The sequence below is a fragment of the Daucus carota genome, chromosome 8 (assembly GCF_001625215.2).
Source record: "Daucus carota subsp. sativus chromosome 8, DH1 v3.0, whole genome shotgun sequence".
Classification (NCBI taxonomy): Eukaryota; Viridiplantae; Streptophyta; class Magnoliopsida; order Apiales; family Apiaceae; genus Daucus; species Daucus carota.
The window spans coordinates 28457691-28476199 of NC_030388.2; the positions used below are offsets into that span (position 1 = coordinate 28457691).

General features: G+C 31.6%; 1 protein-coding gene across 1 annotated transcript; it reads right to left on the reverse strand.

The window, feature by feature from the left end:
• Window positions 1-5668: 5668 nt before the first annotated feature.
• LOC108197629 (prefoldin subunit 3) lies at window positions 5669-11542 on the reverse strand. Its single transcript, XM_017365299.2, has 6 exons — window positions 11312-11542; window positions 10643-10700; window positions 9942-10013; window positions 6402-6521; window positions 6218-6319; window positions 5669-6026 (listed from the first exon to the last, which is right to left on the reverse strand). Exons 1-6 carry the CDS (start codon window positions 11455-11457, stop codon window positions 5952-5954), a joined length of 573 nt encoding a protein of 190 aa, XP_017220788.1. The 5' UTR covers window positions 11458-11542; the 3' UTR covers window positions 5669-5951.
• Window positions 11543-18509: the final 6967 nt, after the last annotated feature.

An 18509-nucleotide genomic window follows, 5' to 3' on the forward strand; every position in this document is an offset into this window, starting at 1 on the left:
TTGTGAGAATTGTATATTTTAAAAAATGTACGATAATTATAATTAATTTCTGATGAATAAAATTAATCGAAAAAACAAACATAAAATTATTATACTAACGGGTAGCAAGATATGACCCTATCTCATCGGGTGGGTGTAGGAGTCTATCTCTGACTTTGTAAATGAGTACAAAATAATCTAGTTGGAGAAAAGCCGTTTCATATAAATGTCAGGTAATTCCAAATTATGTAGTTCGTAGTTGAGAGAATAATTTATTGTTTCATAAAAAATGCTTGCAGACGATGATTTGGCTTTATTGGGCGGTAAACAATTAGAATGGTGAATATTGTAGGTACATTTTACAACCATACTTAATTCATGCTACAAACTTCGATAGTTACATGTACTCGTAACTGTGGGGACTAAAAATATGCAGTATTACATGTATATATGATTGGAACCTACATTGTGAACCTGTAGCGCATGGACTACTTAATTAGGTAAACGTAGGTCTGAACATTTTCTTGATGTGAAATAGATTGAACCGGTAATTAACCGACCATCCTGAGATTTTTATAATTTGTTGTCTCGATTTTTAAGCTGGAGACCAGATTTATATTTGATTTTTAAGTTAATAAAAAATATATTTAAGTTGTTGGAAGTGAGGACTAAGGACATTAAGACTGGTAATATTATCCCACAATCACAAGAATTTAGATACAGGGAGATCATAGTTAGAAAGATATGATATGGGCTTATGAACAACCTGTTTCGGTTTGATCACGTCAGAAATGTGATTTTAGATATAGAGACATCATAATTAGAGAGATATGATATGGGCTTATGAACAACCTATTTCGGTTTGATCACGTCAGAAATAGTGAGGGAGTTCACACCCAGAACGACAGAGGATAAACTATTAACCATTTGAGCTATCCAACCGTGCTCAGGAATGTGAAAACTTTAATTCAGTTTATAAGCATATATATTACTATCAATTACATCAACAAATCAGGATCTTTTGGAGCCATGTGGTGGGCTTGTGAATTATCCAAATTATTGCAGTTTAGTCAGTATATTTGGACTTATACTCAGATTCAAAATTCGGATATCAACCCGATTTTTGAAAAAATACTCGGAATTTGACGCAGGTTATCACGTAATCTTTGGTGATGTGTCTTTTTCTCATTGCGCAGCGCAATACCGCGTCTTACAGTTGCAGATGGCGGAATTTATTTAATTCTGCATTTAACATAACTATACATGCTAGACCATAAAAAATCAAGGAATAATCAACTTACTCTGATTTTGTTGCAAGTTTGCTTTCCGCTCAAACCTAACCAGTTTATAAAGTGATCGTCTATATATGTTAGAAAATAAAGGCACTACTGCATGGGGATGGACCGCTATCGCGGAATACCTAAAAAGGTTATGTATTCCTAATGAAATTATAAATATAGTTAAGTTTTATATATTACTCAAATAATTCTTTGAATTACTAAAGTGTGATTAGATCCTTATCAAAAGAAATAATAAATTTGAGTTATCACAATTGTATAAGCAATGACACTTTTATCAAGTAAACATTACTAGCTAATTTAATTAGATGTCGAATACGATTTAGTTCGGTTAGAGAAATTTTAGTTACATTTGTTTATGTTACTTTTAATTCTCTCAAAGATGGATTGGTCGAGTAAAAATCATTCACAAAATGTGTTGAAACTCGATTTGATTTAAATTAGGCTCGAGGCTCTGAGTTTTGTTTCGATTCGAATTAATCATCCGTAAATTTTTTGTTTGAGTCATTAGTAAACAAGCTGATCTTAATATAGTTTTTTGGATCAAAAGACTTAGATTTGTAATTAATTTTATATGAAATTATGAATCATAAAAATTAACTTGGTCGAACAAAACGCTACTTGACCTCTGTATAGTCTTTTGCATTAATAAAGGTATTTAAAAGAACATTTGCCATCCTCAACAACGATGGTATCCAATTCTCGTTTTTTGCCGTTAGATGCAGTCTATAGATAAATGCATGTAGGGCATCATATAGGCATTGACACAGTCAAATAAAAATTTCATTACTCTAGCTTAAAAACAGACTTAATCCAAATACGATTCTCTTGCAGATTTTATATAACACCATGAATCATGATCATCTTAATATTCTCAACAATATGTTAGAGAGTACTTGAGAATCAATCACTTCTGATGACTTGTCTCTCTCACTAATTAAATAGTATCAACCTAGTTGAAGCATTCAGCTCCATTCTCTAGATTACATATAACTTGTAAATCTCTTTTTTAGTTGCCTTGTCTTTTCTTATTTAATTTTCATTTATATCATAATGGTGTTTATAAAACTTCATTTTTGTTGCCGACTTCTTTTTGTTTTTAATGCAGGCTTATACGTCTTACAATTATAATATCTGTTCTAATACTTTTCGGATGAACCATAGAACCCGGGTCTCTCGGGACAACAGAGGATAAATTCACCATTTGGGCTATTCAATCTTGCTTTGTTGCCAACTTCTTAATTATCAAGAGTTCGAATTTTATCAAAAAATACATGTTCCAACCAACATAATGTCATATCATCTTCAATCCTGATTTATAATACGCAGACTGATATTTTGTCAGACGGTTCTTAACCAAACACATAACATACTAAGATAAATGAGATTAATAAGAAATATTACTTCTTAAATCTCAAATAGACTTGCACTATTTATATGAGATGGTGGATTGAATAAGTGAAGCTAGTTGACTATTTGGAGTACAGAAGTTTGAACACTAAGCGATGGTTGCGGCTATTATTCCCTAAAAGAACCATATACAATTCATCCTAGACAATCTATGTCTATGACCATCAGGCATCAGCAGTGATGCACATGATATCAAGTCAAAGTCAATAAACTTTTTTATTAACATATATTTGATGAATAAAAAAATAATATATTAGAAAAGTATAGGAGAAAATGTATTTAAAGAAGATAACGCGTCAACACAGGCGCAGACAAAGGTGCTTTTACGAGTGATGACAAAATCAGCCTCGTATTGCGTGCACGTCTCCACCTAAAATTGCAGATGCTCTCGCTCACTCTTACTTAGCTGCACCCTATATATATTTAGCAGCTGCTGCACCACTTTTCTACTTGCCCCGTTTTGTCCTGCCCAATTATTTGCACTGTAATCATTCGAAACTGTGAAAATGAAATCTGCAAAGAATATTGAATGTCACCGATGCCCTCGTTTCAAAATGTCACTTTTTATCCCTGCGAAAGTTTGAAATTTAAATTTTGTGAAAAATATATATGAGTTTACCTGCATTAGTTGTAAAAATATATATGATTTCTTGTTTAAACCAGAGAAGTGGAGCAGAAGTGAGAAATAAATAAGTGAATAAAGTGTTTGGAAAAGAAACAGAAGCTGTGAGAGAGAAGTTAGGATTCTCAGCTTCTTAAAAGTGCTTCTGCTTCTCTACACAAACGGGTCAAGAAAAGCAGAAGTCAGAAGGAGCTTCTGCTTCTGGTAAACAAACAGGACCAATGTTTCATACGTTTAGTAAGTACGTGTCAATCAGTGAAAAAAATGTTTAGAAATGAGAGGGACAGGAGTATAAGTTGGTAGATTTTACATTCTGATCAGTATATTTTATTTTCATATTTTTTAATAAAAATCAATTTTAACTCTAAAATAAATTATTTATCAAATTTTCTTTATTATTGCCTAGGTGTGACTTCACATTGATACAAAGAGGAATTGAAATTATACTATGCTGCACATATGGTTTCATCTTGAATAGGTTCTCTCATGCAGTGAACTAGTTCTACACAATTCAGCTTGTTAACTGAGCTTTTTTAGTTTAGATCGTTGTTTTCTTTGCTAGGTAACTAAAGTCATTACTACGCATGGTTCACATTGGATTTGTGACTCGGGTGTTCATTTTTTAACTTATAATGTATTTCACATTTTTATTTCATTTTTGGATTTGTAACCTCAACCACATCGATGTATTCGAACCAAAATTAAATAAACGGTTTTGATTAAGAATATCGAAGACCTCCGGTTTCGCGTACCATTCCGAAATAGCACAAGTTAGCAAAACTACAAATTTCCGTATTTCTAGGAGCAGTTTGCCTTGCGTATTAAATAACATAATACTCTCCAATTCGATAAACAAAGAATCTATGTTATGTGAAATGGTGAATGATGCAAACATCTTAACCATCGTAATTTCTGGGTACCTATCATCCATGCGTCTAGGTTCGAGACACATACCGATAAAAATACAGAAATAATAGATTATTTTTTGATAAAAATACATATTTTCATATTTTTTCTAAACTATATATTAATAAAAAATTTCTTCTTTCAAAAAAAAAAAAGAAAAAATTTCTTATTCGATATTTAATATAAATAAATAAATAAATTTCAAAAAAAAAATACATATTTATTTATTTATTTTCTCGAAATTAAATTTCAAAAATAAGGTATACTTATACACAAGTTGTTTTCAAGAGCCTGGGGAATGTAAACGTAGCGAACTCACAACCGGACATCACTTTACTTTATTTGGTGATCATTCTAAATCAAGAGTTTCATAGTAATGAGATTGCAGGACCAAAAATAGAGCAAGTCTCCGCGATTTTTCAACGAAAAATGAGGATAAAATAAGACCGGACCTAGTAAATTCTACGGATTCACCACGTTATAATCTCTCTGGTCCCTATCTACACATGATTTGAATAGTTCCGAGACGCTCCTTCTGAATCGACTTTACCACGTAGTCTAATCTTCTACATGACCCCAGACACATACACTGAGTGCAACATTTTATCAACAATGCAAACGTTGTTTTCGTTCGGTGTCCCACCTCGAAACGCCGTTTTCGATCGCGATTTTCGGAATACGGTGATGGCTTGAGATCGAGAAGAAATAAGTCGTGATCGATTGTACAGATTTAAGTGGTGATAAATGCATTGCCGTTGGTTTAGCGACATCGGCCTTGCAATTTATGGTGGTCAAAGGGTTTGAAATAATGTAGGGATAGGAGATCCTATGCAGCAGCAGTCAGCAGACTAAACGTTCGTATACTTAAAAACATGCAGGGTGTATATGGAACAAGAAGTTGGAGTTTTTAAGTACAGTTGTACGAAGGAAACAACCGTTGGATCGAGTCCGTGCTGTACGATTCGTTCTGAATCTGTATATCACTGGCAAAGTCGCTGCTCGCTAGAACAAAGCAGTCGCAACTACAGAGAAGATTAACATAGTTACAGATGTAGAGAGTATTGATGGACAAATTCGTTCAAGAAGAGAAATGCAGAACATTAGATAACTGTGCACTACAGATTAATGAAACGAAAAAAGAATCATTCAGATAGCGGAAAGAATCAGTCTCATCTACCCGAAACACATTGTTTCAAGAATAAATAAGTCCAGTAACATATACGTTTTGCTATGCAGACCCATGTGTAAAGTTTGAAAGAAATTCTACATCAAGAAGGATACCTGGCCCATTGCTTCTGTACTTGCTACTAACCTTTGGAGACAGAAGTTTAAAACAAGAACCTTGAAAGTAATTTTATGGATATTGAGCCTTCAATTTCTATGTAAGAGAAGAAGGAATAAAAGAGCAAAGAAATCTAATAGAGCTTTAGCTAATGGTGGAAGACAGATTACCTAGCAGCAAACAACAAAACTATATTGGTTTTTTAAGATAATCATCATAGATGTTACACATACTATCCATCAAAAAGGTGTTGGGGACTGAGGTTTCTTTGCATACAGATAGTTCCGGTAACTGAATGTTGGAACCATGACGTCTAAGCTACAACGAGAAGCAAGGGATGATACAAGATTTATAAAATGGATTTGGATCTCTGATCTGAAGAAATAAGTTATGAAAAAAGTGACAATCCTGCTTCCAAAAATCAAAATACCCATATCTGGTTCTACACAAAGTCTCAGGCAGTAGCAGGAGTAGCTTGTCGAGCTCTGCGTTGATGAACGTCCCAGTTGTACACACGCGCAATTGTGACCTGATGCATAGCATTTCTATCAAAGTTATTTCTTAATCCATATATCGTACATTACACGAGAATAAGGACGCACTAAAACTCCAAAAGTCTGTAAATGGCATTTCTTAATGCAAGATAAAACATGCTAATTCTTTGAAAGAGATGCAGAAAGCCATTTGCATTAGGTCCTCAAGAGTGATAAAAATATGTACCTGAGTGATCGTGACTTGATCACGTAAAAATTGGAGATCAGCAATTAAAACTTCTAGACTTGCTTTAGCATTTTCCAAGTTGTTTCGGAGAAGTGTGTTGGCCTGATTTACAAAAGATTAGAAGACTTGACTTTAGAACTACAACACAAGTCACAATGGTCATCTAATGTGATAAATTATGCACCTCTTCACAGGAATACTCCAGCATGACATTAGCTCCTAACCATAAGCAGACAGAATCAGCATCCTCAATTCGAGCCCGTGAATAGATTCCTTCTGAAACTTCAAAATCAGCAAGCAAAGCCTGCGATTGACATTTAAGAACATAAAAAAAGCTATTAAAGCACGTCAAAATTTGTAAACAATATAAAACTATCAAAACAGAAACTCAATACCAACCAAGCTAGAAATACTTCAACATCCAATAGAAAGAATAACACAGACCAGCGGGTTGGTGGTTGCAACACCCATAATTTAGTTTATGAAGCTTAAAAACACAATAAATATTCGAAGGCTGCGACCTAGACTATGTATTAGCAGAATCTGACGCCTTCATATTACCCTGCATCTATGCCACTATGCAAGAGTTTTCTTAATTTAGTTATCTGTATGGCAAGACTGATAAAAAAGTTCATCACCACTCCTAATTTCATATCGATTACAACGAACATCCTAACTAGCATCATGGAATCATTATTTAATTTACAGTACATAGAGATTGTAGCATTAACAAACTTTATGTGTTTACCTTTCTGTTTTAATTTAGCTAAATAAATAGAAAGCCAGAAAATGATAATAAAAACTCACTCCCAACAATCTCCAAACAAACTTGGCAGGAATTTCTCTTAAAAATAAAGTTTCTATATATATAGTCATATTCTGAATACATGTATATATATATAAGGATTTGTGTCTTATTAGTACTATAGCGCTGCCTTCTCAGGACTATACTAATGCAGTAGTAAAGTAGTATGACAATTAGGGGTGCTTGCAGTCTTTTCAGAGTGGGTAACTGGCTTATTACTGCTAAGAGTTTATATATAGGAGACGCAATGTCTTTGTTCAGTTTATGCATAATGAATATATTAAAATGTAAGTGATTCCATCGAACCTCTCTTCTATCTCTACAGTATCTCTCTAGAAAGTAAAAACTGACTTCTCCAATCTATCTCAATTCTTATCTCTAATCCTCTGTTATCTCTCTGTTCTTACTCTAAATTCTGTCCTAATCTCTCTGATTTCTACCTGTTCCTCTGCCATATATATATAGACACACACACACACAGACACATGTTATATTCTATTTCTGCAACTGTTATTTACTTCAGCCTATAGAAAATACATACTTATATAACCCGTTCAGGAACCTCCAGTTCCTGAAAATATACAAGTTTCCAATAAAGAGTACAGTGACATGAGTAGCCAAAGAATCTTCAAGAAAATATATATCTTTTGGAAGAGAACTATACATAGGAGCCTTTAAAAAATGAACATGGAAACCCTATGACTGGTTACAGGTACATTAGGACCCCAACACTGCAACTCGTTTGTCTATTTGAAGCTATAACTAAATATTGATCCCAAGATGGTAGAAAAATATTAAGTCTTACCCCTGCTCTCATTTGACCTGAAGAAGATCTCAACGTCCAACTTTATTGACTATGTTGACTCACCGGCAAAGTGAAATTATATGCGTCATCTCCAGAAATATTGCACACCACATAAAATATTAAAGGGTTGCAGGGATTGTTTGTAGGTAAGTTGCTTAAAGGTTAAAGAAGAGAAGAGTTATAGATGAATGAAGTTATGTTATAATATTGAGAAGAGACATGGAGGAAAGAAGGGAAAAAATCTCAGATTTCTATAGAGGAAAAGCGTAAGACAGACGACGAAGAAGCCGCGTACTATGTTCATCTATCTCACCAAGTTAATGCATCTGAAGTCTGGACAGTTTCGGTTTGTATTAATAACCTAATTGTTACCAGCTGTTACTCACTATTCCTGTTTTATAAATTTTTGTTTTGAAATTGGAATTACAAGAAAGTCGCTGTAATATCTAAGGTTATTACATGTGTTGAATTATTTTAATACACACACACATATATTCAGGAACACTCATTTTTTTTTTATATTAAGTCACGGCAGTGATGGAGAAAGAATAAAAATTATTATTAAAGTATAATGCATAATACAAAAAGTTCTGATTTTAGATTCAAAAAAACATTTTCCCCTAAGAAATTTAGTTTCAAAACAATGTTAATTACTTTAGAAAATAGTTATAATCACAAGTAATTTTATTCAAATTTACTCCAATGACATGTTTTATTTAATTAAAAATACATATCTGCATATATATATTTTGCAGATTGATTTTTTAATTATATAAAATTAAATAAAATATATTCATAATATGTTGTCGCCATGTCCGAGCCCGAAATTCAGACTGTGTACTTGTGTCCCTAATTTTTCAAAGTGCTAAGGTCCAACATGAAATGTATTGTAACCAACACTATTCAACACAATGAAACTATGCTATCCAGTTTCCAAAATTAATAAAGGTTTCCATCTTCAGGTACTAAAACATGCATTCTGGCACGCAACTAGCATAAACATCATTTCCATGAAAAGCATCCTACGGCTTTTTTTTCATTTATCACTTTATAAATAAAGCCACAGACATCATTAAGGATCCCAATTGGTCAGTAAATGGTCAAAACTGATCAAATTAATACCCGCATCCAGTAAGGTCTGAAAATATTTAAATTCAAATGCAATTAACCATATATACACGTAGTCCTTCACCCTCCCCAACCCTAGTTCCATAAAGTCCCAACCTTCCACACATCTCTCTCGTCAAATCCTGACCTCACATACGAGCTTTTGGGTAAACATCATAAATCCCCTTTACTCAATCACCAACCTTCTCCTGCCAGAATTATGATCTTATCTTCCTCACCTCTCTTTTAGCGGTAGGCGAAGTTCCTCAATCATGCCTTGGTGGTTTTCAATGACAATAAACCTAAATTTTTTGGGTAAAGGCTTGGTGGAATCTTCTTGAATACAGATCATCAATCTGTTTGGATAATAATCTGATCAAATTTGCAAATTCCATTAACACTACAATCGAATCGGTCAGATAAAGGATCAATAAATTTGGATCTGGAATCCAGATCTGATTAGATCGTCTCACCCCTATGTTAGATCTAGGAGGATGCAACTGAAATTAGCATGGATGTACACACACACACACACACACATATACACACCTAAAACCATCAATATTCTAGCATCTTCCATTCTGGTATTTTATCCAGAGGGAGGCTAACAAAATTCAAATGGGCTGAGACCACAGGGACGGTGTCAGAAAGGGTAGATTACTGCGAACTTGTCCGCATCTCAGTTTGCTTAATAGACATATGAACATCAACTAGTATCCAATTTTCAGCTATGAGTACTGACATTAGACAACTCACTGTTCTTCGGCCTTCTCTCAACAACGATTACACAAGATCACTAATTGGTGAGTTCACTAATTTGGGATATTTTCAAATATCTTTATGATATCTCAATTAAGTCAAAAATCACTTTAACATTCTCACAATAGCAATTTACCAAAACAATGAAAAACTACACAAATTATGTGTTCCGACACTCAAGGATGGAACTCAACATATTGAGCAAAGTGACAGCTTATATAGCAGTTCATATTGTTAGAAGTACTAACCTCACCAGTGCCTTTCTTTGCTTGTAAAGTAGAAACCACGTCTAAACACTTCTCAATGTCAGGGATCTTTGCCTGGCCACAAGCAGAAGATAAAAGTGATATTAGATTTTAATATATGCACTACCAAAAGCAGGTATTGTGCTGATAGAACCTGGGAAAAATTAGGTTATTAAGAGTTCCACTAGAACTCAAGGTCAGGTAACGACTTTTCAGAATTTAATTATTTAAGTATGAATGTATATGATATGACTATGATGAAAAAAAAAAGGAAAATTATCGGGTCCCTCTACTATAGATGAACGAGAAAATAAATAGCTTCCTTGCTTTTACATAAAAAACAATAGGTAAATCAGAAATAAAATTGTTATTATAGCGCAAAAGAAAGATTATTCTGTAGTCGAATACCAATAAAAATCCTCTACAAAATAAAATCAAACCGAAAATTTAACAATGAATCACGTCGATCCACACACAGCTTAGCAACGTAGTAATTGACTGATTTGCCCATCATATATCGCTTGTTCAACCGACACAAGTATTTGAAGATTAGTTGTAGCAGAAACTAGAGAAATAATATGGCTGCATAACTGCATTATTACTCCCCTATACTCTATTACATATCTGCTTACTATCGATGAGATATATAGCACCAACAGGGTAAAATACATAATGAACCGAAATGTAAGAGAATATATAACAACCTGGAGATCCCTTTGTTGAGCAAGAAGTTTCATCTCAACCAATTTGTATTGTTGCAATCTGCAATATATTAAAGCAAAAAGCCATTTTAGCACCCATAAATATCACTGCACGATACAAACTGAATAAAAATCATATCTATACCACATCACATCAGTATGAACAACAAATGAAGATTCAACACAGACCGACAAACACATCCGGGATATCGAAAAAACCCGCTAATATCAACATATTTGCACATACAGATACTTAAGTTACACAAACCTGAAATCTTTCATCACATTTCTCACTCCATACAACATAAAAACAAATGGAGATGTTTACTTTAAGCTGATTTCCACAAAATAAGCACTTACATCTCAGATTTAAAAAAAACACTTTTTCCCCAGAAATAAGAACTTAACTTTCAACATTAAGCTAAAAAACAGAAGTATAAATGTACGAGATTGTTTCAAATAAAAACCTCAAATAAACCCTAAAATTCGTTGATCTAGGATCTTCGAGGCATATACATATCTACAAACATACAGAAGCCCCTGCATATAGATTGATAAAATTAAGAGGGGAAGATTTAGTGTAGAGAGCGAGACAGAGCGAGACAGAGAGAGAGAGAGAGAGAGAGAGGGAGGGAGAGGGAGGGAGGGAGGGAGGGAGAGAGAGAGAGAGACCTTTCTTGAAGAAAAGAAAGAGTGGAGTTAACATCGAGACCCAACTGGTTGAGATAAGTTTGCACGTCTCCGACAAATGACGCCGCCGGTATGCCCCTTCTCTCCGTCGCTTCCGCCGCCGTCGCCGACGAGGATGATGATGCCATTTTTTTTCTACTTGAAGACTTGTTGAGTTCGGGTCAAGTCTGAAATAAAGAGGGTAACTAAAGAAATTAATTTTTTATCGGCTATAATTTATGTTATGAACCTGCTCGGGTTATTTTTTATAAATAATTATATTTTGTTATTGATTATTGAATATTAATAAAATTATGTATTTATTATATTTAGAGATCAATTTATTATATATATTATATATTATATATATTATAAATGCGAGCTATTATTTTGTGAAAACTCTACAACATTGTTTTGAAAATCATGTTTACATCGCGTTTATAAATTATAAATTAATAAGAAACTATTTTCGATATCGTTACATGTTTTATACGATAGTCTATTATAGATTATAACAAGTATATAGTGGGACAATAATTTTAAACATAAATTTATTATAAATTTTGATTTTTCTTAAATACACATATTTCTTGATAAATGAAGTATGCTATTGAAAATTATAATAATGAATATATTTTATTATGTTGAAATCGTATATTTTATAGATTCACGAAAAATTTAATTGGTTTTGCAAAATATATGAATAACGCATTCATATACAAACTATTACTAAGCTGAGTTGCCAAAAACTAATGAATATGCCCGGGTCTTTAATATTTTATAAACATGTTGTATAACATATATTTTTGTTACATAAAAAAAATATAAATTCTCTCCAAAAAACCCAACCTATAATTATTCATAATTACATATAATAATTATAATATATCTGGCGAGAATCATAAATTTTTAACCACATGAGACTATTTTAAAAATAATTATTTGGATTGAATACATATACATCTTTAAGATATCAGGATCCTCTATTTGAACTTTTGAATTGGGCCTCGTGGTTTCTTGGATGGCCCAGGACTCATACTTAGAATTGGCTTGATTGACAGGTACGCATGTTTAGTGATTTAAAACGGGCCACGGTGCCGTTTATGTTTGTTTGTCTACTCCCTTTCTAAATGGATCAATTTAATTTCAAATTCACAAGAACATCTTGTCACAAAATTATGGTCAAGTTTTTCCTCTTACCAAAACAAAAGGAGTTGTAGAAGCCCAAGGCACCCTAGCTAATAGTCAAAGGAAATTTTAGGTATTCTAAAATATTTTTTAAAAAAAATTCTCAAATTTTACGGGTCATTTTCTATTAGATATCGAGCTATTGAATATACTTAAATTTTTCATAGTTACATCAATTTCACCCATTTAATTATTTTATGTTGGCCCATCACCTATATGAAGATGTTTTTTGAAGAATTATTTGAAGTACATAGTATTGCCCCATAGTCAATATTCTGGTTTTTTGAGGAACGAAAGAAGGGAGCCGGTCATTATTTTATTCTGCTCCATCAAATTTAAGAAATGATAAAAACATTAATTGATGGTTGATATTTTTGCACGGCCTTGTAAATGTGACAATTATAATCAATATCATGATTTTGATTATATTTGTCTAAGAAAAAATTACTTGTATGGAGATTTTAAGTTCTTTTATATTACTTTTAACATCATAATATTTGATTATCCATTTTAGGTATGACTTGCACGTGTTTGTTGACAGTATATGCTAACATAAGGATGGAATATAATAAAAAGTTCAATGTACCTGCTAATCCGGATATGGTCATCTTATTGGACAACACAGGTGGGAAGATGTCCAAATTCGAATGATTATAGGTAGGGTTGAGCAAAACCGAACCGAATCGAATCGAAACCGAAAAACCGAACCGAACCGTTTAAATTCGGTTCGGTTTCATTTTTTTTAAAATTTCGGTTAGTTCGGTTTTTCGGTTTGAACCGAATAAAATTTCGGTTCAGTTCGGTTTTTGATATAATAGTTTGGTTTGAACCGAAATAACCGAATTTTTAATTACATATTAAATAAATAAATTTTATATACATTTTTTATTAGTAGACCTATAATCTAATATCCCATATTCTAACCAACGAAGCTTATATACTGTAAGTCAGTAACTGATGTATAGTTTCATGTATGTATTATTAATCGATGAAGAGATTTGCCTGCCTTTCATATACATGTAACCAAGTTTTATTTATTTGACTGATTTCTTCTCGCTGCTCAGTAATCTTCACATATGAAAGTAAAGAGTCCTTCCAGTTTAGAAATTCCTGAGATCTGCTGATCAATCACTCTGTATATATTTCATATACTGAATGCAAACTCGAAGGTATATATCCACACAAACTATGGGAATCAGCTAAATTATGAAGTTTGGTAGTCTGAGATTTAGAAACTTCAGATAAAATATATTTTTTTTGAAAATTTCGGTTTTTCTAAACCGAAACCGAACCGAAATAATTCGGTTAATTCAGTTCGGTTTAAAATAATAATTCGGTTCGGTTCGGTTTAAAAAAAAAGAGCAATTCGGTTTTCGGTTAATTCGGTTCGGTTCGGTTTTGAACCGAACTGACCAAATGCTCGGCCCTAATTATATGGCACTCATATGTTTTCTTTGGCCCATTTACTACGGTAGACAGGCACATATTACCTAGAATAATGCGTATTGTTTATTCATATCTAAAATTTTAAACAAATAAATAATCATTCTACTCATCTTATCTGTCTACAAAATAATTTTTACTATAAGAAAAAATATAAATATGTTTCCTCTTAAAAAAGTAATTCTTTTGATTAAAAGTAAAATAATAATAAATATTAGTTAAATATTTACTTTTGGATAAAATAAAATAATATATCCTTTTAGAAATAAAAAGTTTTTTTTATAAAATAAGAAATGCATATTCCATATACAATGGTCTTGTTTGGGAATTAGCGGTTAGTTGTTAGCGGATTAAATTAGATATTTTGACCAGCGGATTGAAATTGCTATTTTGACTAGCGGATTGAATTAGTTGTTTCTCCTAAAACTGTTTGTTAAAGAGATGATTGATTAGTTTTTTCTGACACAAACCAAAACTTCTAACTCAAAAAGCTTCTTATTTCAAAATTAACTTTTTGGATCCAAACTTTTATTTTAATCTACACTTATGTTAGCGAATTCTAATGTTAAAATTTTTAAACCATCTCAAACCTCTAATTTTATCACAAATCTCTAATTTTCAAACATGACCAAAATGTCGATATGTTTGATTGGTCACTATGAAACAGTCATTGCTCCTCTCATTTTCTCTCGTGTAGAAATGTTCGATAGTTAGGCAATGACAGGTGCAGGACATAGATACATTATACATGGATGTACACATTCGTGGCTCGTGGGACATTTATAAATCGACTAATATTCATTTCACGGATGCAGGGCATTTTCTGTTTTTCATAATAATGAAATGAATATACATAAAAAAAATATTTAACAGCCGAAAACCTTGGAGAATTGATTTTGGACCCATAAAGTACTTTTAAAATATTGATATCCCGCCTTTAAAGTATTTTTAATTATACAAAATTTGTAGCTCAAAACAGTGAAGAGATACCAAATATTATTATCATCTAAAATGATTTACACTAATATGAAATAATAATTATATAGAATTTATCGGAGACGTAAAATATTGGATTTTGATGAGAATAACAATATTGATTCATTGTATTTTAAGGATAATATAAAATTATCATTTTAAATTATTATGAATAAAATATATTGATAATGATGATATGATATGAAATATTCTTTTAAGAGTGAAATTAGGATATTGAAAAATTAATCAACCAAAATAATATAAGTGATTACTGGTTACGATATTAGAAATCTTTTCTTTGTTGTCCAAAAACTCATAAAAATCTCTACCAAGGATCCTAAAAAAAAAACCAAGAAGAACATAAGTTATAAAGGATAATATATCCAAAATAAAATTATTTATAAAAGTGTGTGTATATTTTCAAAAGAGAAAAAGAGAAAAAATCAATCCTTGATTAGACACTAAAATATTTCTTCTTATAAATCAAATCAAGGCACATATATTCTATTTATATCTTATGTATCATTGATTCATTATATAGGTGAGTATCTCAGCACGCGTCTTCTTGTTATTTCTGACTTTCACGTTCACGTAAGCCAACAGAACACAAGCCATAAAACAAATAAAATGACGTTTTCACATCTTTTCGTGGACCGATGTTTTGATGCATTTTTACGTATTAATTTTTTTAAACTTAAAGAGAAAAACAAGAATTTTGATAAATCGCACAACTAATTCAAATCGAAAACGTTCGGGATCAAAATCCAATAAACCAGCCACCGACCAAGAGGGGTCGTGTAATAGACTAATAGTTTCGTGTATTAGTAGCTTAATTAAAGTATTAAGGAGTGAATCTAATTGAAATTTGGTACGTATTTATATTTATTAGAATATCTCGGTAGCTTGAAATTTTTTTAGTTGAAACTATAACGAAATATCGCAATTATGTGAAAAATATGTAAAAAATTGTTACATTCTAGTGAAGATTCCTTTTATCTAAAACATTAACCAAAAATAGTATAATATCTATATTCACCGAACCTGGGGAGAAATGTTGTATACTTATGAATTATTTTTTATCATATTATAATAATAATCTTTTTACTAAATTTTAAATTATAATAAATTATTATCTTTAATATAATCAATAATTACAACCAACCTATGACCCTAATATCTTTCATTTTAGTAAATTTATATAATTTCAATTTTACTATTCTATATTATTTAAATATTTTGATCAATAGTACAAAGAACAAACTACTTTTTTATGCCAAGAGTACCCGTAAATAATGGGGTATATTATATCTAAATAAACAAATAAACATGCATATATATATATATATATATATGTTATTTACGAATAAATACTAAAAATTTATAAAATTAAAATAACCTTACAACTTAATTGTGAAAATTGACATTGCAATAAATCTAGAAACTTGATAAAGTAGATAACATAATTTAATATGTGCCATTGACTGCCCACCCTACCATGTGCATTGCTTGCTTTTTGAATGATGTGGCTTCTTGTGTTTTTGCTTTCAATTGATAGTAGGTAAAGCCTAAGCTTCATTTTAAGGTGTCTCCATCACTTAAGCTTTATAATAGTCACCACTTAAGTCACATTCTAGTTTCAAATGAATGAGTTAGTCGACTAATTATTCTAATAACTTTTTGTTATGTTTAAGCTAACATGACTGCCAGTTACCAAATTATAAATAAATTATCCTTATTTTGTATGACAGATGGAAATCACCACATGAATATTTAGTTATCAAACCTTTTCAAAGAATTTACATATTTGATCTCATTTTTGATAATACGAATTTAAAAACAATTTTTTTTTTAAATTTTAGATGATCGATTCACAAATCTGACAACAATCGAAAGATTAATATATTCTTATGATTTCCACTTCTTTTATCACGAGATTAAGCAGAAAATAATAAATCTGTTTATAATGAAGTAGAAACACTTTTAAGAAATTATGGAGTGAGAGCGAAAAATATAAGTTAGGAAAATTAGTGTTTTCTTTTTATAACTTCTACTCTTTTTTTCCTATTTCCTTCTCCCCAAATACTCTCTTTCTTAATATTTTTTTTATTTAATTATTGAGTAACTTTTTTGAGTTTAGTTACGTATAATCCCTCTTAGAGGTTAAATTGTTTCATAACGTACAAGGTGTTTGGCTTAATTTAAAATAAGTATATCGGAACTTTTTTAGCACTTTAAGCTGCTTATAGCAGAAGTGTTTATTTTGGGTTTTAAGCGAGAAGCTAGAAGCCTGCTAGGTTTTTTTGGACTTTTTTAGTGATTTGCATTTTATTATGAAGTTCTTGAATTTTTAATGTGTAATAAATTTTATTTCTTAATAAAGTTTTTTTAAATTTTAATAATTTGATTTTTTTAATTTATAAATTTAAGTTATCAAATACAAGCTTTACTTATATATAAAAGTTACCCAAACAAATTACATAGATTATTTTTTAAAATGATTCTCTACATTATATGTAAAATTAAATTTCAATAATAAAAATAAAGTTGGAAACTGATTTATATGTTCATTTACAAATAAACTGACTCTAGTTTATAAATATGGAAACTGGGTTTATAAGCCGAGCCAAACAGCCCAAAATATTATTCCTAAAAAACTTGCATTTTTATTGAAGAAGCAAGTGTAAAACCCTGAAAATTGAATAATCCACAAAGCTTGATTGCTATTGGTACATGAACAAGACACCATGAATGCAAAACATTGTTGTCACTTTGCTGACTTTTAAATCAAATATTCCAATCCTTCATTTTTCTCATTAATATATACGTGCAGCATTACAAATGGTCCTCCTCTTTTCACTCCAATCATAATCTCCCCTCCTGACCAAACCTTTTAAGCAAAGAATACTACTAATTCAAATCCACACCATTCATCAAACCAAATCTCACTCTCTAGTTACATGCATTTCTGCAATCCCAAGTATCCCAACTCTCTAGTTACCGTAGACTTCAAATAATTATTACCAGTAAAATTGAACAGGTAAGGTAGCTACTAGTCTGCTACTAATCTTGAATGCTTCTGGGGACTCTATTACAACAGAGAGAAACAAACAGGTCTCTCACTTTGTCAGTAAGGGTAAGGCTGTTTTAAAGGATGCTGTCCTTACATTCCCTAAATTAGAAAAATCTCAACTCATTTGCTCACCTCTGTTTACTATTTTTCCCCACTCCCATATCACATGCCACCCATTCAACCAGCCATTCATGTTAGTAGTACTAATTATTGTTGAGTTGTTAATGTCAGCTGTGTTATCCGGCTCAAATAGATGATTGATGCGACATACTTCCCCGCAAATAATATGCACGAGAATATGGAGAAATTGGAATAAGATATATCATAACAATTATCCGTTAGAGATACAGAACTCATGTATTCGTGGATGTATGTATTATATAGTATTTAGGACCGTTGAATGATGCATCCAATGACAAGATTATAACAATATTACATCATGTTCAGCGTTTCTTTCTGCTGAACATGTAAATACTTATTTCAGTCATCAAGTGGGAAAAAATGCTCAACATGCCGGAATTTTAT